The sequence below is a fragment of the Acinonyx jubatus genome, chromosome B3 (assembly GCF_027475565.1).
Source record: "Acinonyx jubatus isolate Ajub_Pintada_27869175 chromosome B3, VMU_Ajub_asm_v1.0, whole genome shotgun sequence".
NCBI lineage: Eukaryota > Metazoa > Chordata > Mammalia > Carnivora > Felidae > Acinonyx > Acinonyx jubatus.
Window position 1 is genome coordinate 117,750,712 of NC_069386.1, and position 24,863 is coordinate 117,775,574.

General features: G+C 42.7%; 2 protein-coding genes across 8 annotated transcripts; one reads left to right on the forward strand and one right to left on the reverse strand.

Moving 5' to 3' along the window:
- Positions 1-1,354: 1,354 nt before the first annotated feature.
- Positions 1,355-14,330, reverse strand: ACYP1 (acylphosphatase 1). 3 transcript variants are annotated; one of them, XM_015071624.3, is made up of 3 exons: positions 14,063-14,330; positions 8,547-8,644; positions 1,355-1,769 (listed from the first exon to the last, which is right to left on the reverse strand). In XM_015071624.3, exons 1-3 carry the CDS (start codon positions 14,223-14,225, stop codon positions 1,554-1,556), a joined length of 477 nt encoding a protein of 158 aa, XP_014927110.1. In that variant the 5' UTR covers positions 14,226-14,330; the 3' UTR covers positions 1,355-1,553. The 3 variants fall into 3 exon arrangements, with proteins under 3 accessions (XP_014927110.1, XP_014927113.1, XP_014927112.1); XM_015071627.3 differs by lacking the exon at positions 14,063-14,330 and adding an exon at positions 12,150-12,304; XM_015071626.3 differs by lacking the exon at positions 14,063-14,330 and adding an exon at positions 9,066-9,212.
- Positions 14,331-14,458: 128 nt separating this feature from the next.
- Positions 14,459-23,394, forward strand: ZC2HC1C (zinc finger C2HC-type containing 1C). 5 transcript variants are annotated; one of them, XM_053224736.1, is made up of 4 exons: positions 14,459-14,602; positions 15,472-16,819; positions 21,589-21,672; positions 21,778-23,394. In XM_053224736.1, exons 2-4 carry the CDS (start codon positions 15,491-15,493, stop codon positions 21,850-21,852), a joined length of 1,488 nt encoding a protein of 495 aa, XP_053080711.1. In that variant the 5' UTR covers positions 14,459-14,602; positions 15,472-15,490; the 3' UTR covers positions 21,853-23,394. The 5 variants fall into 5 exon arrangements, with proteins under 5 accessions (XP_053080711.1, XP_026921981.1, XP_053080709.1 ...); XM_053224734.1 differs by adding an exon at positions 15,272-15,382 and having other exon boundaries at positions 14,477-14,602; positions 21,589-23,394; XM_027066180.2 differs by having other exon boundaries at positions 14,460-14,602; positions 21,589-23,394.
- The last annotated feature ends 1,469 nt before the right edge of the window (positions 23,395-24,863 follow it).

Consider the following 24,863-nt stretch of genomic DNA (forward strand, 5'->3'; position numbering starts at 1 on the left):
AAGGCAGGGATTTTATCTATTCTGTTTACTGCTGTATCCCGCTGGCCAAAAACAGTGCCTGGACGGTGAGGCACTCGATGGGTGAATAAATCCACACCCTTCCATCTTACAGAATTACAGCATTTCAGAGCTGGAAAACACTGAGAAACTAGCTCCACCCTCTTCATGTACGGATGAGGACCCCGAGACTCCTTTCATTGACTTTTTCGTTGTGTTCCTAATGCCACTGCAGCTTATTTTCAAACTGAATAAGAACGTTAAGAACCCTGTGGGAATAGATGTTTGGGGAATTATTTTTTTTAATGGTGATTTAGTTTTGAGAGAGAGCGAGCCAGCACAAGCGGGGCAGGGGCAGAGAGAGGGGGACAGAAGATCCAAAGCAGACTATGGGCCAACAGCAGCAAGCCTGATGGCAGGCTCGAACCTGTGAACTGCAAGATCATGACCTTGAGCCTAAGTCTGACACTCAACCTACTGAGCCACCCAGGGATCCCGATATTTGGGGAATGACCAACCAATCCTCAGTTTTTGCTGTCTCGTTTTCAGAGCAATCTAGTATTTCCAAAAATTGTAATTTATGACAAACATGTTAAACTCAGTAGGCATTTGCGATCCACCTGTTAAATGACTGACCGAGACTAATCGACACATGTGAAGGGCTGGATGATGAGGCAAAATCCTGAGTATTGCTTGTAGGGCTGCCATAACAAAATGCCACACATCGAGGGGCTTAAACAATAGAAGTTTATTTTGTCTCAGTTCTGGAGGCCAGAAGGCTGAGATCAAGGTGTTGACAGGTTGATTTCTTCTGAGACCTCTCTTCTTGGCTTGTAGGTGGCAGTCTTCTCCCTCTGTCGTCACATGTTCTTTCCTCAGTGCACGTACATGTCTGTGTCCAATTTCCTTTTTTTTTTTAAGGACACTGGGGCATATTGGATTGGGGCTTACTCTAATGTCCTCATTTAACCTTGAGTACCTCTTGAAAGACTCTATCTCCAGATAGTCACAGTTTGAGGTTAGGACTTAAACATATGAATTTGGGATAGGGTGACATAATTTATCCCATAACATTGCTTTATATGAAATCCTTGCCCAGAGGAGAGGAATGACAGCGGGAACTCCAGAAAAGTAAAAGTAATTAGTCCAAAATGCCATTTAAACAGCTAACCTTAATAGGTGTACAATTTCCTGAAGAAAACTTCATGAAAACAATTTTTTAAAATGATTCAAAGTAATTTCTTTTTCTTTCAGCTCTCTTTAAACTACCTCAAAACTCTCTTCCCATAGATGTTTGCTGAGTAAATACCTCTTATTTTGCCCAAAATGAAGTTCACCAAAGAAAGTACCCTACACAGAAGGTTCTAATGTGTTTTTATTTATTAGAATTGTGAATAGTTAGTTGTCATCCTTCTATCATACATATACAGTGATATTCAAATATCTGATACTAACATAACTTACTGACAAATTCTAATACTGAACACAGAATAGTTCTGTATTAACAATAAAAACAAAACCAGTGAGTTTATCTTAGAAAATTTAAATTCGGGCCATTATTTCACAATCTGGAAATCTGAGTAATCCAACTTTACGATGACTTTCTCATTCCTGAAGTTTGCTCTATCGATATGTGATTTGGGACTTCCTCTTGTCTCAAGCCATTCCTGCATATGACGCACTTCAGAGATGGGACCTTGCAATTGTCCTTGCACTGTGCCCTGGTCAGTGTTCTGGACCCAGCCAACCAATCCCAGCTTTTTACCCTCAGCCTAAGGGAAAGAAAAATATGAGAGAGAAAAATCCAGTGAGATTGAAAACAGTGCGACTACAATCTGTTGCCAGAATCTTGGCCTAGAATCAAGCCACTGAAACTAATTTGATATTGTCCAGAACAGTCAAAACAGAACTACAGCAAGGAGAATCTCATTGACCTTAACATGAAGAGTTGGCCACTTGACGCCATTTCCTTCTTCTACCCTATAAAACCCAGGCACTAGAAATTTTCATTATGTAATCAGTTTGGTCAAGTACTAAAGACTTAAGTACTAAAGCAAATCAGATGCTTTCAAAATGATTCCCTAAGGCTGATTGTTGTTAGGATACTGGGCTGTATCTTGCTCATTTTCCTTTCTCCTAATCAAGAATCTGGTGGGTATATTAAACAGAAAAAGCATGAAGTTATCTGATCCTTCTCTTTGTCTTTAGCCAGGACCACACCTAAACAAATCCAGATGAACGAGTGTCCATTATATCTTTAAAAATCGGGGCGCCTGGGTGGCTCGGTCGGTTAAGCGTCCGACTTCGGCTCAGGTCATGATCTCACGGTCCGTGTGTTCGAGCCCCGCGTCAGGCTCTGTGCTGACAGCTCAGAGCCCGGAGCCTGTTTCAGATTCTGTGTCTCCCTCTCTCTCTGCCCCTCCCCTGTTCATGCTTTGTCTCTCTCTGTCTCAAAAATAAATAAACGTTAAAAAAAATTTTTGTTTAAATCATTATTTCCTGGGCAACTCATTCCTGTGTTCTCACTATAGAAAAACTGTCTAACCCAAAGTCTTTATGTTATATCCAAAGCCCACTTTCTATCCTCCTCCTAGGGCAGGAAAAATCATATAGTGATTAGCCTCTGAACATCAAAGTTTCATGAGACTATATAACTATTAGGTTTTTATTTGATTTTCTTTTCTTTCTGTCTAAATAATCACAGCACCTTTAAATTGAATAAGTTTATGAATACCATCTAATCATTGTAGTTGCTTTTCTCTTAGCCTTTCCAACGTTCTTTCCTTTAAGTCATTAAACTGTGGAATGACTGAAAAACTGGGAAAGGTAGCAATGTTTACAGGTAATTTTTTTTTTTTTGGTAAAATTTGCAAGCAGAGATATTATAAAATTTATTGTTAAAGTAACCTATGTAAATGGAAGGAATTGGGTTACAAAAGAAAATGGGAGTTAACATGATTGCGTGCCCAAATGCCAGAGTAGTGACCTAATAAATATGGGAAATTGCTGCAGTAGGCCAAAGAAAATGTTATGCACGGAAAACCATGTTTGATGAGAAACTAAAGTATCTATCATATCAGTTATGTTCAAAGCAAAGACATGTTTGTATAATGAACAAAGAGGCTGCCGTCAAATAAGTAACCAATTTAAGGGATACAGAGAAAATTAAGGAATGAAGAAAAATAGAAGATACCTACAGCACACATTAAGTGCCAAAATGGTGGCATAAAAAAAAAAAAAAAAAGAAAACACAGAGAATGGATTTCAAGGAAGGACTACATCCAATTGACTTTGTATAACAATTGCACTCTTCTGCTTCAGATTAACCTAGGAGGGTCCGATATCCTTAGATCTTAGAAGTTACCTTATATGGTAACTAGATATAATAATGATTATATTAAGTTTTGAGCAGGAGTTTATAAAGTCACAATAATCTTTAAATTGCAATGTGATTTATCTGAACTCCTGAGAGCAGAAAAAAACACTCCCAAGTTTGATTGGTGTTGAGAATGGGAATTGCCTATAGGAGTTTCCTGTAGGTTTTATTTGTGCATTTGATTCTGTTCTTATTTTCTTTTTTTCTTTTTTCAATTTTTTTTTGACGTTTATTTATTTTTGAGACAGAGAGAGACAGAGCATGAACAGGGGAGGGGAAGAGAGAGAGGAAGACACAGAATCTGAAACAGGCTCCAGGCTCTGAGCTGTCAGCACAGAGCCTGACACGGGGCTCGAACTCACGGACCGTGAGATCATGACCTGAGCCGAAGTCGGACGCTTAACCGACCAAGCCACCCAGGCGCCCCTATTTTTATTTTTTCAAAAATGTATTTATTTGTTTTGAGAGAGGCAGAGACAGCACAAGTGGGGGAGGGGCAGAGAGGGAGGAAGAGAGAGAGAATCCCAAGCAGGCTGTCAGTGCAGAGCCCAACACAGGGCTTGAACCCACAAAAGCCTGAGATCATGACCTGAGCCAAAACCAAGAGTTGGATGCTTAACCAACTGAGCCACCCATGTGCCCCTGTTCTTATTTTTATTTTTAAAGTCTATTTATTTATTTTGAGAGAGAAAACAGGGGAGAGTCAGAGAGAGAGGGGGAGGGGCACCTGGGTGGCTCAGTTGGTTGAGCATCTGACTCTTGATTTCCACTCAAGTTATGATCTCACTGTTTGTGGGATCAAGCCCTGTGTTGGGCTCTGCACTGACAGCTCAGAGCCTGCCTGGGATTTTCTCTTTCTCTCTCCCTGGCTTTTGTGTGTGTGCTTTCTCTCTCTCTCTCAAAATGAATACACTATAAATACATACATACATACATACATACATACATACTTAAAAACCTTTTTTAAAAAAGAAAGAGAGATGGGGCGCCTGGGTGGCTCAGTCGGTTAAGCGGCTGACTTCAGCTCAGGTCATGATCTCACGGTCCGTGAGTTCGAGCCCCACATCGGGCTCTGTGCTGACAGCTCAGAGCCTGGAGCCTGTTTCAGATTCTGTGTCTCCCTCTCTCTGACCCTCCCCCGTTCATGCTCTGTCTCTCTCTGTCTCAAAAAAATAAAATAAACGTTTTAAAAAAATAAATAAATAAAAATAAAAAAGAGAGAGAGAGAGGGAGAGAATCCCAAGCAGGCTCTGCTTACCACAGAGCCCAACATAGGGCTTGATCTCACAGAAGTAAGATCACAACCTGAGCTGCTATCAAGAGTTGGACGCTTAACCGACTGAGCCACCTAGGTTCCCCTATTCTGTTCTTATTTTTAAATGATAGTATATTTTTAAGTGATAGCATAATGTTGCTGAATCATGTTCAGTTTTGAATATCTATCGAAATAAATGAACAGTGTTTGTTCCTAAGAAAATTACAGGAAGCTAATTCTTCCTCATAACCATATTCTGAAAACATTATTTTAAGGAATATAATCACCAACTCCAGTCTCCATCTAAAAAGAAAGTCCTTGCAGGGGCACCTGGGTGGCTCGGTCAGGTGAGCGTCCGACTTCGGCTCAGGTCATGATCTAGCGGTTTGTGGGTTTGAGCCCCGCGCCGGGCTCTGTGCTGACAGCTCAGAGCCTGGAGCCTGCTTCCGATTCTGTGTCTCCCTCTCTCTCTGCCCCTCCCCTGCTCATGCTCTGTCTCTCAAAAATAAATAAATGTAAATAAATAAATAAATAAATAAATAAATAAATAAATAAATAAATAGAAAGTCCTTTCAGATCAATAACCTAGACTTCCATCTTAGGAAACTAGAAAACGAAGATCAAGCCAAAATTCAAAACAAGCAGAAAGATAAAAATAATAAAGATTAGAGTAGGGGCTAATAAAACAGAGAATGGAAAAAAAGAGGAAAATCACTGAAACAAAAAGTTGGTTCTTTAGAAAGATCAACAAAAATTGCCAAACCTTTAGCTAGACTGATAAAGAAAAAGAGAGAGAAGGCTCAAATTACTAAAATCAGTAATTAAAGAGGGGACATCACCATCAAGCTTACAAAAATAAAAAGGATTATAAGGGAATACCATAAACAATTGGGTAGCAACAAATTACATGACTTAGATGAAAAGGGAAGATTCTTAGAAAGACTCAAACTACTGAAACTGGCTCAAGAAGAAATAGACAATGTGAATAGACCTGTACTAAATAAAGAGACTGAATTAGTAATTTAAAACTTCCCACAAAGAAAAGCCCAGGACTAAATGGCTTCAGAGGTGAATTATATCAAATGTTTAAAGAAGACTCTTTCACCAACCCTTCACAAATTCTTCCACAAAACAAAAGAAAACTCTTCCCAAATCATTCTATTAAGCCAGTATTACCCTCACATCAAAACTGGGCAAAGACATCACAAGAAAAAAAAAAAAAAAAACAACCCCAAAACTCTAAGCTAATATTACTTGTGAATATGGATGCAAAACTCAACAAAACATGAACAAACCAAATACAGCAACATATAAAAAGGATGGCACACCAAAGAAAAATTGGGGTTTATCCTAGCAATGCAAGGTTGGTTCAACATAGAAAAATCAATACACTATAGCTTAAAAAATCATATTAATTATAAGCATGATATTAATAAAACAATGTAACATACCATATTAGCAAATAAAACAGAAACCGGATGAAACCAGATGATCATGTCATAGATGACGGAAAAGCATTTGACAAAATTGAACACTCAAACTCGGAATAGAAGGGAACATCCTCAACCTAATAAAAAGGTATCTGTGAAAAACCCACAGCTAACATCATAACTAATAGTGGAAGGTTGAACACTCTCTCCTGTGATCAGGAACAAGACAAGTGGCCCTTGCCACATCTACTTAATATTATACTGGAGGTTCTAGCCAGGGCAGGGAAGAAGAAATAAAAGGCATTCAAAGTGGAAAGGAAGATGTAAAACTACCTTTACTCACAGATGACATATCTCATATACAGAAAAATCTTAGGGGATAAACTCACACACACAAATTAGAACTAGTAAACAAGTTCACAAGATTGCAGGATATAAGATGAATATGCAAAAATCAATTGTATTTCTATACACTGTCAACGAACAATGAAAAATGAAACTAAGGGAACAGTTCCATTTATAATAGCATTGAATAAATACATTTTTTTTATTAAAAAAAATTTTTTTTAACGTTTATTTATTTTTGAGACAGAGAGAGACAGAGCATGAACGGGAAAGGGTCAGAGAGAGGGAGACACAGAATCCGAAATGGGCTCCAGGCTCTGAGCTGTCAGCACAGAGCCCGACGCGGGGCTCGAACTCACGGACTGTGAGATCATGACCTGAGCCAAAGTCGGCCGCTTAGGCGACCGAGCCACCCAGGCGCCCCGAATATAATACATTTCTTAGGACTAAATTTAACAAAAGAAATACCAGATTTACTTATGGACAACTATAAAATATTGTTGAAAGAAATTAAAGAAGATGTAAATAAATGGAAAGACATCCCATGCTCAAAAATGGAAGACAATATTGTTAAGATGACAATACTTCCTAAATTGATCTACAGATTTTTAGAAATTTTTAAAAATGCTTATTTATTTTTGAGAGAACGAGAGATAGAGTGCAAGCAGGGCAGGGGCACAGAGAGAGGGAAACACAGAATCTGAAGCAGATTCTGAGTTGTCAGCACAGAGCCCAATGCAGGGCTTGAACCCACAAACTGAGAGATCATGACCTGAGCCGAAGTCAGACACTTAATCAACTGAGCCACCCAGGCGCCCCATGATCTACAGATTTTAAGCAGTCTCTATTAAAATCCCAGCTGCCTTCTTGTAGAAATTGACAAATCAATTGTAAGATTCACATGGAAACATAAAGGACCCAGAATAGACAAAAATAATCTTGAAAAGGAAGAACAAATCTGAAGGACTCACACATCCCAGCTTCAAAATTTACTTCAAAGCTACAATAATCAAGACAGCATGGCACTGACATAAGGGGTGAGGGGACAGTAGAGAAAGATGGGCTATAATACTGCCAGGTCCTTTCCCTCAACAACTTTAATCTTTGACGCTATCACCTCAATTTACTAAGACACAGGAATTTACACTGCATACTTGGTACCAAAGCTAATTGGAACATAGCTCTTGCTTTAACGTTTCAGCAGTTCTCTTTTTCAACAAGCACTTCACGTATGAGTATGAAACAGGGGGAACTGATTTGCAAGCGATTGGAAAAAGAGGTATGACACGTACCATTCATATTTCGAAGATGCAGGATTGAATTTTCTGTCCCACAGTACCAGGACTGTGACACTTCTTGTTCTTCAGTCTTAACTCACTATCTTTGGGGTTGGCAATACAGTGGGAAGGCCTGATATCCTCTTTCAGAGACAGAAAGCAAACTGAGATTGCAGCGGTGTGTGCAAGTTGAGGGTAGGTGAGTGGCATTAAGGCAGAGGTAGAGTCTGGCTGTCAATGGTTTGTTCATGTCCACAATTACTCTCTATTACTCTAGTAGGAATACTAGACTCCATGTTCAATGTTACCATTACTTACCCTGGGATACGTAAGGTATTTTTATTAGAAAAGCTTTAGCTTGAAAAGGTAACTCTTCTTTCAAAGCCATAATGAGTAGGAAGGAATCAAGTGGGGGAATGGGGTAGATGGAAGAAATAAAAGAGGTCTGAAGAAAATGCAGCAGCTGCAGAGGAAACAATTACATAAATTGCATAGTTTATCAATAGTTCATCTAAATGCCATCTGACCAATGTTAGCTTTCCTACAAGAATTGTGATCTCGTTTGATGAGGCCACAACAGGGAGAACTGGGAAAGCCCTCGATTCCCCTGGGGAAGAGAGACGCTCATTAATAAGTGTTTAGGTACTCTGGTACCATTGTCAGGAAAGACCGATAGTAACAGCAGATGATTCTGCCATTTACATTGTATTTCACTCACTACAAAGCATTTTCATACCCATTGCTCTACAAAATACCATGCGGCTACCAGACAGCCAGCGTCTCCCAAAACACATTTGTTAGGAACACTGTCTCTTGTTCCCATACACATAGCCTAGCTATGTCCCCAAAGCTTGTAGGCCACATACCTGAGTGTATTTGCGGAAAAACACCCCTTGGACCTTCCCAAAAATCTCATAATCCACTGATATCAGGGTGTCCCCTTCTGCCATGTTCATGCTCATACCTGTCAGGGACCAGAAAAGCAGAAAAGTAAAGGGCTCGGTATCTTATTCCAGGACCCCAAATCCTGAAGAAGAAAGGGCCATACCCACACGTCTCCATCTGTAACCCCTGCGACCTCTCCCTGACATAATGATCCTCGAACTTCAGAGCACAGAAGCGAATACGTGCAAGCGCGGATATTGTAAGTGACAGGAAATCACCCAGGCCAAAGAGCTACGGGTCACAAATGCCCACAGAGGCCCCTGTTGGGGCAATTACCTGCTTATCCAACTACCTTCCTAAACCCATCTCTCACCTGGCTCCCTCTCCATCCCTTCCTCTTCCCACGGACCTGGTCCCCTCGGCCACCAGAATCACCTCCTACCAACATTTTAGGGGTAATCAAACTATGAGCACGCCACGGGGCCCTGTCCCAGGCTCACCCTCCACGTCCTCTTGTCAGGCGCAAGGGACTACACCGGCGACCCGCACCCCAACGGTTCCCACAGTCCGGTAACCTCGGCGCCCGGAAGCCTAGAGAACGCCTCCTCCTTCGCTGTCTCCCATGCCCATCACCTCGTATGACCAATCAGAAACGGCGCCCTCGGTCCAGGGCCCGCCCAGAAGGCGGGATTTCCATCGGGCTAGTCTGGGAGCGCCGGTAAACCTTGGGTGCGGGATCTGTCCAGAGTCTTAGCTCTCATTCTACAGACACAGGCCTCCCCCACCTCGGTGTCTAAGCGCACCCCTTTTCTCATTTTTCTCGTGGGGAGAAAGACACACGTGAAGAAGCACTTGAGATAAATTTACTCACTCAGTGAATATTTACTGAAAGCGTTCTGTGTCCCAGGCACATTTCTAGGTGGTTGACCTACATTAGCGGACAAAAAGGATCACTGGTCGGGAGGAACTTAAATTTTGGAAGTGGGAGATAGATGATAGACATTAAATACCATAAACAAATAAATTGAATAGGACACATTGGCAATCCTGCATTGATTAAGTCTAACAGCATCATTTTTTTTTTTTTTCCAGCAGCATTTGCTCACTTTGTGTCTCTGAGTTACCCTTTGGTAATTCTCACGATACATCAAACTTTTTAATCATTATCATATTTGTTATGGTGATCTATGATCAGTGATTATGACTCACTGAAAGCTCAGATAATGGTTAGCATTTTTTAGCAAAGTATTTTTCAAATTAAGGTATGGGCACTTTTTAAAGACACAATGCAATTGCATACTTAATAGACTACAATATAATACACTGGGAAAGCAATGCATATAAAAGTTATATTTCTATTTGATTCACTTTATCGCAACCTTCACTTTATTGCAGTGATCTGGAACAGAGCCCATGATGTCTCTGAGGTATGCCTGGTAACTTTCTGCCCTTTTTCTTTCAGTTCTCTTCAAATTTTGGGCCATGCCCAAGTCTGGAATTGGTAGCAAGGGAGATAAGTGAATAGAGAGGTCCCAACGGCAGTTATTTTTCCTTCTGTGCTTCTGGAAGCTGCCCATGAAATTCTAGCTTACTATGAAAACTCCAAATAATGCTTATCTAAGTCAACCAATCACAAACACAAGCAAAATAACCCACGGCCCTGGAATCACAATTGAATCAATCAATCTAAGCCAAATGACCACAATGCATGAATTTCTTTCCAGAAAAGGGAATTGTCAAGGGGGTCGTGGCTGACGATTGTTAAAAGTACAGTCATCTTGCAGGCATTTGAATACAGCTATCCTTATGATTAAGAATGTATGTGAAGGAAAACTGTGGTGTTTATTGTTCCTCTTTGGACTGCTTGTATACATTACATCCTTTCATAATATAAGACTCCATATGTGATTATTCCAGGAAGGCAGACTTGGCGAGGTGAGGTGGATTTGCAACAGAAGTCATAAAGATTAACCATTTTGCTTGTTCCCCCACTGAAAAGTGAGGATCCAGATCCTGAGGAATCATATAACCTTAGTGGGGGTGAAGGTGGGGTGGGAAGCAGGATTGAATGTTATACTTGGAAATATTTGAAAATAATGCTAAACAGAGTGCCTGACTGATGTTATTTCTTTCTCTAAAATTCATTTTTAATGTTTTTTTTTTTGAGAGAGAGAGAGAGAGAGAGAGAGAGAGAACAAGCAGGAGAGGGGCAGAGAGAGAGAGGGAGACACAAAATCTGAAGCAGGCTCCAGGCTCTGAGCTGTCAGCACGGAGCCCAATGTGAGGCTCGAACTCATAAACTGCGAGATCATGACCTGAGCTGAAGTTGGACGCTTAACTGACGGAGCCACCCAGGCGCCCCTGAAAAATTCATTTAAAAAAAAAAAAGACAAAAAAATCCCAAAACAAAACAAAAAACTAGTTTCTCTATAGAATTAAAAACAAACAAACAAACAAACAAAACACAACTATTGTCTACTACATATGGGACATACGTAGAATATACAAAGAAATATACAAAGATGAATGATATATAATTTTGTCCTCAAAGAATTTATTTAGGGGGTGCCTGAGTGGCTCAGTTGGTTGAATGTGTGACATCAGTTCAGGTCATGATCTCACATCTGTGAGTTTGGGCCCCGCATTGGGCTTGCTGCTGTCAGCACAGAGCCCACTTCAGATCTTCTATTCCCCTCTCTCTCTGTCCCTCCCCCTCTCGCACTCTCACTCTCAAAAATAATAAATAAAACCCTTAAAAAATTTTAAAGGGTTTATTTAGTATAAGGGATGACTATGCATGCAAATAAAGTGTACAACATGCTCATCAATTCCACGACCATCCACTGAGAGCTCATCATGAGTCAGCCCTGTCCTGCCACAAGGACAGAAGATATATGAAAGCGCAAAGGAGCAAAAAGATTCATTTTGACTGGGAAGATTGGGAAAGTGTTCTTGGAGGAAGCAGCACATCATCCAAGGTTACACAACCACGACCAGTAAGTGATAGAGCTGGGATTTGCTTCCAGCAGTCTGAGTACAGAGCCCACTCCCAGAAATGTTACGCTCTCCCACCTTCCAGCGCATGGAACTTGAGGCAAGTTAGTACTGCTGAGATAAGAAAGGGGGGGGGGGGGCGGGGAGTGCAAGTAGTCAGGTGTGGCTGGACCAGGGGTTCTCAACCCTCACTGAACAATAGAACATTGGGGGAAGCTTCTCAAAATACCAATACCCAGGTCTCACCCCAGAAATCGCTTTCCAGGGAGCCCTAAAGCTCAGCCAGGGGTGCTACCCACTGGGCTAGACTCTGGAGAGGCAGGGCTGGAAAGGTAGACTGGACCTCATCTGGCAGATCCAAAAACCACGTTAAATTATGTGTTCCAACTTGAAGGGGAAAGATAAAGAAGGTATAGGTAAAGATATAGGTAAAGAAGAAGCCACTAGGTAGGAGAATGATGGGGGTCGGAGGTAGTAGGATAACTGCTCTGGCAGCAGCATAAAAAATGAGCTTTGGGAACAGATGTTGCAAGCAAGAATAGCAGTTAGGAGAGTGATGCTCTCTGAATGAAAACTGAGGAAGAACTCACCAAGGGCAGTAGAAATATAAAGGAACAGTCACAGGGGCGCCAGGACGGCTCATTTGGTTTAGCAACCGACTCTAGGTTTCGGCTCAGGTCGCGATCTCATGGTTCGTGAGTTTGAGCCCTGCACTGGGTTCTGCGCTGTTTGAGCCTGTTTGGCATTTTTTCGCTCCCCCTCTTTCTCTGCTGCGCACACACACTCTCTCTCAAAATAAATAAATAAATAAATAAATAAATAAATAAATAAATAAATAAATAAATAACTGTAAAAAAACCCAACCAAACAAGAAACAGTCATGTATGAGACATTGCAGAATAAATTCAACAGAACCTGCTGACTAGTGAAACAGAAGGGGTGACCAAAGGGAAGGAGTGGAAGACGACACGCTATCAGCATGAAGGAGAACCCCGGACAAGAAGTAGATGGGGAAACGGGGAGATGATCATGAGTTTGTTTTCTGTCATACCGAGTTTGAGGTTCCTGAGGAACGCTCATGTGAAGGTGATACACGGGCTGTTGGAAATTTGAGTCTGTAACTAAGGAGAGAGTGTTAAGGTGGATATCATTTAAACATAGGTGAGACCAGAAATGTCAGCATTTGGTTGAAATCATTAAGGAAGAGAATGTCTGGAAGTGCATATATATGAGAAACCAGAGGGCTTTGGAGAACACCAAATTTGGGAGGCAGGTGAGGAAAAGACATAAATGTCAGAGACCTGGAAGAAGATGGAGGAAGCACATGAAAGAAGAAACCAAGAAGACATCGGAGCAAGTGAGAAGAGAGTTCCAAGGGAGGGAAAAATCAATGATGGCAGATGAATAGGCTGAAGAAATAGCTTTTGTCTTTGGCTATCGGGAAGTCATTGGCAGCCTGGCAGTTAAAGAAAATGGTAATGGTGGAAGCCAGACCACAACGGACTGGACAATGAGGGCAGATGAGAGAGTGGGGACCGCAAATGTACAGCTATCTATTAAGAAGTCTTGTGGAGAAGAGGAGAAATGAAGGGGAACCTAAGATGAGAAGCAGCAGGTCACGGGAAGTGAGGTTTGTTTTGCAGGGGAAAGTTAAACATATGTTAAAACCAAAGAGAAGGAGTGTGGGGGTAGATACAACTTGAGGTAAACAAGATGGAGGGATAAAGTGATGGAGGCAATTCCTGGAGGGTACCGGAAGGGACTAATTCAACAGAACTCATGCGAAGAGAAAGATTCTTTTCCCTCAGAAACAAGAGGGAAGGAATGCAAGATGGAGGGGGGCACCCTGGGAAATTCTGGCAGACTGGTGGGGAGCTGTAGGAGTTGATGACAGGCAGGCCAGATGCTGAGATAATTGGGACCGTCGGAGTAGCGGGAAACGTCTGAAACCGCATATATAGAGAAAGCAGTAGAATCAGCTAGAAAAGAAAAGAAGGAATCAGAAAGGACTGCCCTGGAGGGCCCACCAAGGAATTTCTCTGAAACATATAAAGCTGTAATATGACATGTTGAAGCATTAACACCGACTACTGCTGTCCATTTTACTTCCCATGTGCATTAATCTTTTGAGTAGTTACAGGAAAAAAGTAAACTGCCTGTTTCAAACAGCTTACACAAATGAACTGAAGCATGAAGACAAATAAACGCTCTTCTAATGTTAACAAGTTATAGAATACCATTTAGTGTTGAAACCAAGTTATACAGATTATTTTCGATCTGGTAGTTCACTTTATTATCATTACACTTGGCTGAGTCACTGTTGGGCCCCACAAAGAGACGGCCAGAGTTACCACGTGAGAGTAAAACATTATATCAAAATAATTAGCTTGGCTACAAAAACTACCTCGGAGAGATACTGAGTAGCAAAACCTAGCCAAGTTGCTAAAATTTGACCGCAAGTTCCACACTAGTGGGGAAGAAAAGCACAGATGGACAGCCATACCTGGGGCCCGTACAAAGCAGCCGAGCGTGCTAAGAAAGGCTATCAGCAGGCCCACTCCCGCTAAGTGGGCGGACACCGGAATCCTGCGGCAGAACGACTCCAAGGCACATCTAGGGGCTCTGTCTTTTGCCAGAGAAGGGCACACCCCAGGGTCTGGGAGCATCGTTCTCAGAAAAATACAAGTTCTTTGATGGAGCCCCAGAAGAGCCTCTCCCGCCCCCTCTCCCGTTCCCCAAGGGCAGGGCGGGACAGAGCTGCAGAGTTGGCGGGACACCGGGTCAAGTGACACTCAAACTGACCACACCCCCCTCCCCCCGCGGGCCGCTCCCGACCGCATGCGGACTGCGCCTGCGCGCGCCGGCCGGGCTGCGTTCGCGGCTAGGGAAGGGGCGGGGCGCGCACGCGCTCCCGTCTCCAGGCAACGGGAATAACAGAGGCCACCTGAGAGCGCCTGCGCGGCGGTCGGTTGAGGTGGGGGTCTGGTCTGGAAAACCAAGTCCTGGTGCTTCCCCTGAGCAGGAACGGTCGCCAGTGACTCAGGTACGCGGAAGGGGGGGACAGACATGGGGTCAGCGCCTCGACCCCCCCAAGGGCTCCATGGACAGAAGAGCGAGGGCTTGTTCCCACAGCGGAATCCCCAGTGGGGGCGCCCCGGCTGACCTCGTAGCACAGAGCGTGACTTCGGCATTCCGGATCTAAAAGCTGCAGCGGCCAGGTCAGGTGGCCCCCAGCTCTCAGGTTACAGACCTTCCGCCGTCCGCACCGCCGGGACTTCTTGGGTGAGAGTTTGGCAGCCAGGCACCTGCTGCAGGCCCTGAGCGGCCGCTGTGTTTGGAGTCAAGCACGGTGCCAGCAAGAGCCAAGCCCTGAGAGCTCTCTTGTGCCAGTCACTTACCTCTAGGCCTTAGTTTACTCACCTGTGAAATGATAGGGCTGGATTCGGAGCCCTAAGGTCCCTAAATGCCAGTCATGTAACTGAGCGAAACGTTCAGTTTATGGGTGAAGAACCGAGCCAGCAAGGGGAAGCTGCTTGTGCTGTGTCACAGGCCTAAACCTTGACTTTCAATTCGATAGCTCTTGCCATTAAATCTTTCCACCCATCCATACTGCGTATGGCAGGAGCATCACTGTGTATGGCAGAGGCTGGTACTGGAATAAAGCTAGGTGGCAGGAACACCCGTGTCACGTTCTTCGTTTTTCTATTCTCAGGACCTAGTTAAGTACCCACAGGAAATAATAAGCATTCACCAAATGCTTATTGGAGGAAAGCTCTGGCATACCCAACACCACTGTTCCTAAGAAGTTCAAGAGAATATGTAGGTAGGACAAATGTGGAAACAGTTTACTTTAGCAGCTGGGGTGAACCTCAGACAAACTCCTTACAGATATCTGGTTTAAATCTCCCCTAGGCTTCAGTCCAGTCCCTGAATGGCTGGTCTCCAGTTGGCGCCACATCTGCCTGTGGGCGTTATGCTCCCATATAATAAAGCGGAAGCTCCAGGGCTCCTCTCAGCTAAGCAAGAGCCCTGTGAAAAAGGTGACTCTTCTCAGCGGTCCTCAATGGGGCACCCAAGGAACAATTTCCAGCAGAAGCTTTTGAGCAACAAAGAGCTGATGCTGGAGAATCTCTACACTCCCTCCAAATGGAACACGTACAGCAAAGCTTGGAGCTACTCCTATCCCCAGTGTGTTGGAATCAGCCAGCAGGATTCCAGAAGCAGTCCCCAGGGCCAAGCAAAGGGTTTGTTTTACTCATCAGATCCTCAGTCCTGGTATCCCAAAGCAGATAACCAGGAATTCATTCCCTTTACAAAGAAGCGAGTTGGGGTGGACCGGGCATACCCACTGAAACCTGTGTTCCACAGGAAGTCTCATAGTACGAGTGAGGCTGCCATTGATGGGGACCAGAATGTCTCTCCAAGACCCCCTGAACCAAGAGGGTTTCCATACAGCAGCGTTGGTTCAGGGAACTGGGAGAATTCATCTGGGGTTTGTGCTGTTGCTGCCACACAGGAGGAGAGGGCCGTGGTGGCATATCCCAACAGGACTGAACAGGTGCAGATCCAAAGACTAGAAGCTGCAGGGGAGAGCTTACGGGAGGAAATCCGAAGAAAAGAGACCCTCCTAAGGGAAAAGCTGAAGAAGACAGAGGAGGAACTCAGAAGGATCCAGAAAGAAAAGGAACAGGCTAAGGAAAATGAAAAAAGAGAGCTACAGAGAATGACACTCCCCAGGAGGAGAGTTAAAGGTAATAGCAACACCACATACAAATCTACCTTCTCCCCAGAACTGGGGGCTGAGGAGGTCTTCAGCAGACACAGGGGAGAGGATGAAACTAGAGGATGGCCTCAAGAAAATTCTAGTCCACTCCAGTTCTCTGATTATGGAATACAGAAGCTCAAAAGGGAAAGACTGGTGGCAAGCAATAACAAAATCCGAGACTTAGTCTCAGGGCCACCAAAAGAGTTCTCTCAGTCTTCAGGAGTGCCAGGCCGTGCTTCACAGGGATCCACCAGCAATTCTAGTCTGTCTAGGGCACCAGACTCCTCAGTTTCCAGCTGTTCTACCGAGGAGCCAGAACTTGGCGAATGTAGCCATTGTGGACGCAAGTTCCTGTTGCTCAGACTGGAGAGACACTCCAACGCCTGCAGTAGGATGCAGAGTTCCAAGAGGAAAGTGTTTGACTCCTCCAAGGCCCGGGCCAAGGGCACAGAACTAGAGCAGTACTTGAACTGGAAGGGATCAGCCTCAGTCCAGGTAACAAGGGCAGGGCCTTATGGATTTGACTTTGAGTGGGGATCATTGTAAAGGGACTGTTATATCAGTTTTCTTTAGAAAAAGTTCATGTGTCATATAGGGAGAGAGTGAGAATGAACATTTATTGATTACAACTGCGTGCCAGGCACTGTAATGGTAGCTTTTCATAAGACCCCCACCACAACCCTTTGGGGGTTTCACTGTCTCTTATTTTATCAATTCAAAAATCAAGTCTCAGAGAATTTTACTTAGTTGAGATCACAAAAGGCTTTAAATGGCTGAGTCAGCCTATAAATCTGGGTTGGAATGACTTCAAAATCTAGACTTAAAAAGTATTATGTCCTATTGATTATAAAAGTAATAAATGTTTACTACAGAAAATGTAAAAGATGGGAAAAATATAAAGAAAAACCATGCAGCTGTTCAACCCGCCCCCCCCCCCCGCCCCGAGAGAATTCCTTGCTCTTTGCAATGTATGTTCTGCCACCTCCCAAGATTAGGATTTGTTACTAACTCCTATAACCATATCTACTTTTTCAAGATTAGCTCAATTTTGATATACCTTCTTAGTAAGTATATAAAACACAATTAAGTTTGCACTTTTGGTTAACATTCCAACTGCAGAAAAACTAGGTTGTAAAAAAACCATGAGACGCTTCCGTGGTAAGGTTAGGGGTACCTCACAGGCACATCTGGACAGTCAGATCTGGAGAAGATTGTCTGTCTCATGGATCAGTCCACTACGCCGCCAAGGTTATGCCCCTTGGTTTTTCAATGAGTGTTTGCCAAAGTGTGGCCTGCTGGCAAATGCTTTTTATTTTAGTAGTTTTAGTGTGCGTTAGAAAAATATAACATCATATGAAGCCCGTGGTGTCTAGGAATCATGAACTTAAAAGAAAAATATGAAGTAATCTATAGTAAGGGGAATAAAATGAAAGTGGTAGGCAAATGATCAAAGTTTGGGAAAGCCTAGACCACATGACCTCAAAGCTCCATCCAACTCTACTTTTCTAAAAAAAATATGAGAGCATATTCTGTTTTCATTTCTTTTCAACATTCCCTTTGCTGCACTAGCACGTCTTGTCCGTAAGCACTTTACAGCTTCCATGCATATTGCTGGGGCCTTTGACAACTCAAACTTATGTGGTGGCTGTTAGGAGAAGTCATTTGTAGTTATTTCTTTCAGTACTATTTGGAAGATCACCACAAGAAAGTCCCTTCTGGGTTCAGAGATAATCTGCCTGAGGTCCAGTTTCCAAAATTTTGCTCTTGCAGATAATGATATGATCACCAGTTTTCCTGCTCTTTCCTGTTTTCTTTCTTGTCAACCCAATAACCCACTGGGGTCTTCTCTGTCCCACTATAGCGGTTATTTCTGGCCAGCACCTAAAAGAATCTTGTGTTTCTTAAATTCCTAAATACATCAGGAGTGAAGCAAAAGAATGGAGTTTCTGAGATCAGACCCCCTAGCTTTGTGGAAACTCATTTGGGGCAGTATGTTGCACTGAGGACACCAAAGCAGAAAGGGTCTAGATTGAGATGCGCTCCGCTCCTTGGAATGTCCCAAGTCTTATTCGAAAGCTTTGTGCCTTTGGAAGCTGAGTGGTTTGTATCTCCCTCTTACTCGTCTGGTGTACTCATGAGAGTAGGTGATTTTCCTTGAGTCCTTTAATGTTCCCATAACTTCTAGTCTCCAGTCTGGAGACTCTCCAGTCTCTCCACTGGACCTTAAGCATTTGAGCACAAGGCCAACATCTTTGTGCTTTGTGATTGATGAGTGTTAACTGAATAAAATTTCAATATGATGAATTCAGTGTAACTATCATATAGTTGAGGAACTTCTCCCTAATTCAATTCTCTTTAAAGTTCCTGGATTCCATCTCTAACACTCAGATTCTCTTGTCTTCTTGTCTGTTTCATTCAGTAAGACTCTCTCCTGAAGGATCCTTTTCCTTTGATAATATCTCTTTCTGTTATTCATCATTAATGATGTCAGATCACCAAGCGGCTACTTGCCTTCTTTCTTCTGAAGAATTAATTTTACACTAATCTAAATCATACTTGAATACATTTTAAAAATCATGTACTGAGTGACGTATAAGGTAGATAAGCAGGATCCTGCTTCACCCCTCCATCCTAACCTGGCCCCCAGCAGCAGCCTTCAGTTCTGAAAGATGACTTCTTCGATATGTATTTCCATATTTCTCAATATGCTTATTTTCTTGATTAACCCATTTTACACATCATCTGTTGACTTCCTCTTATGAGTACTGTGGGTAAAGCTTTCTCTCACATCTCCTCTCTTTTTACTTTTCTCTTTCCCTTCTCCTTCCATTGTAGTGGAATCACAATTTTGCATTAAACCAGTAATCAGCTTTTCCATTATAATAACCACATAAATGTTGTTCACTCAACAGTGAACAAATTCTGCCTCTGCCCACATGAACCTGGAATTAGTAGTTGACTCATGTTTTCATTTGCTTGGTTTCTTGCATACCGGTCTCTAGTTTTTTCCCCTAAATGATCCATCTGATGTCAGACACCTGTTAATGTTTTTGTAAATGTTCAAACACCTCTTATAATCCATCAATTTGATTTTTTTTTTTTTTTAATTTTGGAAACCTCCCTCCCACCACTCTTTTTCCTCCTGTACCAGTCTGGACTGGTTATTTTCTAGACCTGGTGCAGACCTATTGTTTTAGGATTTCTATTTGTTCCTCTTATGTGTTGGGTCCCATTTCCAGCTTCTTATGTCTTCCTTCTCTTGCCTTACTTTTTGCGTTGCTGAAGCTTTCAAGAAATGTGCTTGGGAGGCATGTTTTTTTGTCTCGGAATGAATGAAAATATCTATAGAATAGCATTATATTTGATGGATGACTTGGCCAGGTATAGAATTCTCGGTAGAAAATGAATTTCTATTCGAACTTCTAAGGCATTTTTTTCCACTAGCTTTTAGCCTCCAATGTTACTTTTGAGAAATCTGATGCTGTTTTGCTTCCGCTGCCCAATATGAAACCTCTTTTGGTGTTTCTCTTTTTCCAAAAGCTTACAGGATTCTCTATTCTGAAATTCTGAAATTTTACAATGATTGTGTTGGATACTTGGTAGGCCATTTCAATTTCATGAGCAGTCACCTTAATTCTAGGAATGCTTATTGTTATTATTTCTTTAATAATTTCCTCCTTGTGCTTTTTCTGTTCTTTTTGAAACTCCTATTGGTCAGGTGTTGGATTTCTTGGATTGGCTTTTTAATTTTGTAATCTTACCTACTTTCTATCTTGATCTTTTTTCTCATTTGGAGTAATTTTCATGACAGTATTTTACATTTCTGTTTTTATTTTTAGCTATCACAGTTTTTAATTTTTTAAAATTTACATCCAAATTAGTTAGCATATAGTGAAACAATGATTTCTGGAGTAGATTCCTTAATGCCCCTTACCCATTTAGCTCACCCCCCCCCCCACACAACCCCTCCAGTAACCCTCAGTTTATTCTCCATATTTATGAGTCTCTTCTGTTTTGTCTCCCTCCCTGTTTTTAGATTATTTTTGTTTCCCTTCCCTTATGTTCATCTGTTTTGTCTCTTAAAGTCCTCATATGAGTGAAGTAATATGATTTTTGTCTTTATCTGACTAATTTCACTTAGCATAATACCCTCCAGTTCCATCCACGTAGTTGCAAATGGCAAGATTTCATTCTTTTTGATTGCCAAGTGATACTCCATTGTATATATATATATCACATCTTCTTTATCCATTCATCCATCGATGGACATTTGGGCTCTTTCCATACTTTGACTATTGTTCATAGTGCCGCTATAAACATGGGGGTGCATGTGTCCCTTCGAAACAGCACACTTGTATCCCCTGGATAAATGCCTAGCAGTGCAATTGCTGGGTCGTAGGGTAGTTCTGTTTTTAGTTTTTTGAGGAACCTCCATACTGTTTTCCAGAGTGGCTGCACCAGCTTGCATTCCCATATCATAGTTTTAATTTATAATAGTTCCTTCTGGTTCTCTGGTTGTAAGTTTTCTTTTACCTGCTTTGTTGCTGTTTCCTGAGGGAGGAGGAATGAGTTCATGTACTTGTTTTTGTTTCTCTCCTGTTAGAGCTTTACTCAAATATCTGGTGATTCTAGGCTGTCCATTCATATTTAAGTGAGGCTTGTTCATATTAGGGTTATCAAATAGTGAACCTTTGCATTGGGGTCACTCAGGGTCAGCATCTAATGGCTTTTCTCTCAACTGCTTGGTGCATCCAGAGAACTCTTGTCTCCTACAAGGGTGCCAATGTGTTTGATATCCTGGGAGCAGAGTGGGGGAAACAGACCGACAGTTCCATAATTTGTCGTGTATACTTGCACTTAATCCCAATTCTCAGTCTCAATATTAACCCTGTTCGCTACTGTGCCTGGACTTCCTGAGTCCGAAACCTGTCTGGTTCAGTTTCTCCAGAGAATAAAGCCCTGTTCTCCTGTGAGGGTGCTGGAAGTGATGGAAACTTGGTTGTGCAAGATGGCAGAGGGGCCCCGGGACCCAGTTTATTCTTGCCATGCACATTCTCGTGAGCACCAAGCCTCCCAGTACTCTCCTCCTTGGCAGGCCCTTAGCTTAAGTGCCTCCACTCTGGCAAGTCAGCTCTGCTGCCCTTTCCTGTTCTCTTTGACCTTATGGGTGAACACCCTTTACATTTCCTTGCTGTCTTTCTGATGATGACTCAGGAGACGAGGTAAACTCCAAGTTGAATGATCAGCCTTCCTCCTACTTACAGGCTGAACCTCCTCGGAAGAGCAACTGGAGACAGAAGCATGAGTCTTTCATCTGTACCCTCCGTCAGGCTCGAGAAGTCCAGCAGGTAATTGCCAAAGGTGGAAACCCCTCAGACTTGCCTCCTATCCTGCCTGCAGAAAATCCAGATTATATTCAGTGTCCTCACTGTAGTCGCCACTTTGCCCCCAAGGTGGCTGAGCGGCACATTCCCAAGTGTAAGACCATCAAGAACCGGCCTCCACCTCCAAGGAAGCATCCCAGTTGAGCGGACAACAGTGGAAGCCTCCTTGATAATTCAGAAGGCTCTGCTTCTCTTCAGCAGTAAATGGGAGTAGAATAATTTGATGGAAAACAGAACTAAAAGTTTTATACCTCCCCCATCTGCCTGCAGAGCTTCAATCAGTGAGGAGAGACCCTTTGCTAAGCAGCAGGAGGCAAAAGGAAGCCTCAGCTTCCCACTAAATTACCAGCTCAGGCTGGAGTGCCTTGTTATTGCCCTAAGAACGGATGGCTGAAGACACTCGAGAGGCGAGCGGGCTACATTAAAGCTCTGTTCTTGCAAGCCCGACTCGTGATATGTGCTGGTTAAGTGCCTGCATTCGCTCTGCCTTCTTGCCGCTGCCTCTGCATGTATGTCTGTGGTTCCAGTTAACTCTTCTCTTGCAGGAAGTTGGTTCATTACATTGAGTTGGGTCAGAGGATCATGATCACCCAGGTGGTATCTTATGAAAGATAATACGATTTTGCCCTTAAGGCAAATGGAAATTTACCCTTGACCTCCCTGATGCATGGTCCTGCCAAAAGCTAATACAAGTCGGTAAGGTTAGGGTGCCAGTATACCCTAAATCCTCCTGTGGTTACTGTGTACTAAAGGGAAACTCATCTTTATGTGCTTTACAGGGTAAAGGGGGGGGGGTGGGGAGCACCCTGTATGTCTCAGTAGTTGTTCTTTTCTAATGGATTTCATGTCAAAAAAAAAAAATGAAGAAACTTCAGTTTCAGCCACTGCTAGCATTCTGCTTTGAAATCAGTTTGCTTGTATGGCTTTTAAAATGAGAACAAAATCTACCATCAAAGCAAGCTGAGACATTCCCGTGGCACACGTCCCTCTCCATTACACCACAGTAAACAGCTATCTTAGCAAGTAAACAGATGAAGATACCAGATCTTTTTAACTTTCCCTGTGCAGAATTGTGCATACTGCAAGTAACCTTCATAATTAGACCTTCAATAAATGGGGTTTGGAGATTAAAATTAAATAATAAAAAGAGGAAGTCCTAGATTGGTCAAATGGGAGAAGTGATAAGGTAATGCCTGTCAGGGGTAGTATCAGTTCAGACAGGATGAAGATTGCACGAAAGATCTGAAATAACTTATCTGATTATGGTCCTGAGACCATCACTCAAATTGTTAGTTTCAAATATTAGAGGGGTGCCTCAGTGGCACAGTCAGTTGAGCATCCCACTTCGGCTCAGGTCACGATCTCATGGTTTGCGGGTTCAAGACCCACATCGGGCTCTGTGCTGACAGCTCAGAGCCTAGAGCCTGCTTCGGATCCTCTGTCCGCCTCTCCCTCTGCCCCTTCTCCGTTCATACTTTCTCAAAAATAAATAAACTTAAAAGAAAAGAAAAAGAATGGGGTGCCTGGGTGGCTCAGTCGGTTAAGCGTCCGACTTCAGCTCGGGTCATGATCTCATGGTCCGTGAGTTCGAGCCCCGCGTCGGGCTCTGTGCTGACAGCTCAGAGCCTGGAGCCTGCTTTGGATTCTCTGTCTCCCTCTCTCTCTGCCCCTCCCCCCCCCACCTCACTCTCTCTCTCTCTCTCTCTCTCAAAAATAAATAAACATTAAAAAAAATACTGGAAAAAAAAACACCCAACCTGACCTGGGCCAATGTGACTAGGCAGACAATAAAGCCATATTTTACTAAACAATAAATGGCCACTCACTCTTGTTCCATCTCCTCTGCAGCTTCTGCTGATTGGGCTAACAGATCAGACCAACATGAAATATGAACTTAAAATTTTAGCTGTGAAGCTGAAAAAAATTTATATACTTAAAAAACAGTACATATTAAATTGCTTTATGTTCTTCCTAATTGTTGCAAAGAGGGATCACACAATGGAGCTTTAGGTTGGCCGCTTGAAGAACCCTCACACACAGTGGATATTTAAACCGATATATACATTCATTCCCCAGGCAGGCCTAGTGAGGTACAAATTGTGTTTCACACTTGATGGTAAAAGCAATAGATGGCAAGAATGAGCTGTGGCCAAGGCCGCAAAGTGGTAGCTTATGGACTGCTTTGTCCTACAGATGTGTTTTATTTGGCTGGTACGGAACTAAAACTGGATTGACATTTCAAAATTGGGATATGGAGGGGCACCTGGGTGACTCAGTCGGTTCTGTGTCCAACTACGACTTAGGTCATGATCCCGTGGTTTGTGGGTTCAAGCCCCATGTCGGGCTCTGTGCTGACAACTCAGAGCCTACAGCCAGCTTCAGATTCTGTGTCTCCCTCTCTCTGCTCCTCCCCTGCTTGTGCTCTGTCTCTCTCTCTCTCTCAAAAATAAATGTTAAAAAAAAAAAATTAAAAATAAATAAAAATAAAAATTGGGATATGGAGAATCTCTTGAAAAGCCGGAAGTTCTGGAAACACCAGGCCAGCAACCCTGCATAGCACCACTGAATGTCCTTCAGACAGGCTGGCCACTCAGATAACCACAGCCCCTCCTGGCCTGCTTCACTTATTTGCCTTATCTGCCTGGCTCAACAGGCACTTGGGTTTGGGATCCCTGAATGATGTTATTAAGTTCACAGATCAGGGTCCTCCGGGGGAACAAATGTATGTGTGAGGAGTGCTGTCTTTAGACACAGGAAGCAGTTATTCATTCTTACATTGCTAGAGAAATAAAATAGTCGATACCTTAGTGTTCCCTCCACTCTCAACATGTTTAGGCCTTGCTTATATTAGGAATATCTATTAGTCTTTTAAATTTAGCTTGATCTGATCTTTGGGAAGAGGTCAGAACCCTTTTTCTATCTAAGTCCATTCCTGGATAGCAGAGAATAATAGTGGATAAATAAATGCTGCTTGTTAATGTCCATGTGTTATACTACTTTATCCAAGAAACTTCAATACATGCAAATGTTACAAATTTTAAAGTTCGAAAGGTTAATAAACAATGGGGAGAAAATCTCATGGTGAAACTCACTTCATACAAAAGTATACGCAGACGTGCTGAGAGAGTATTTCCTAACAGCAGCGTATTTAATGC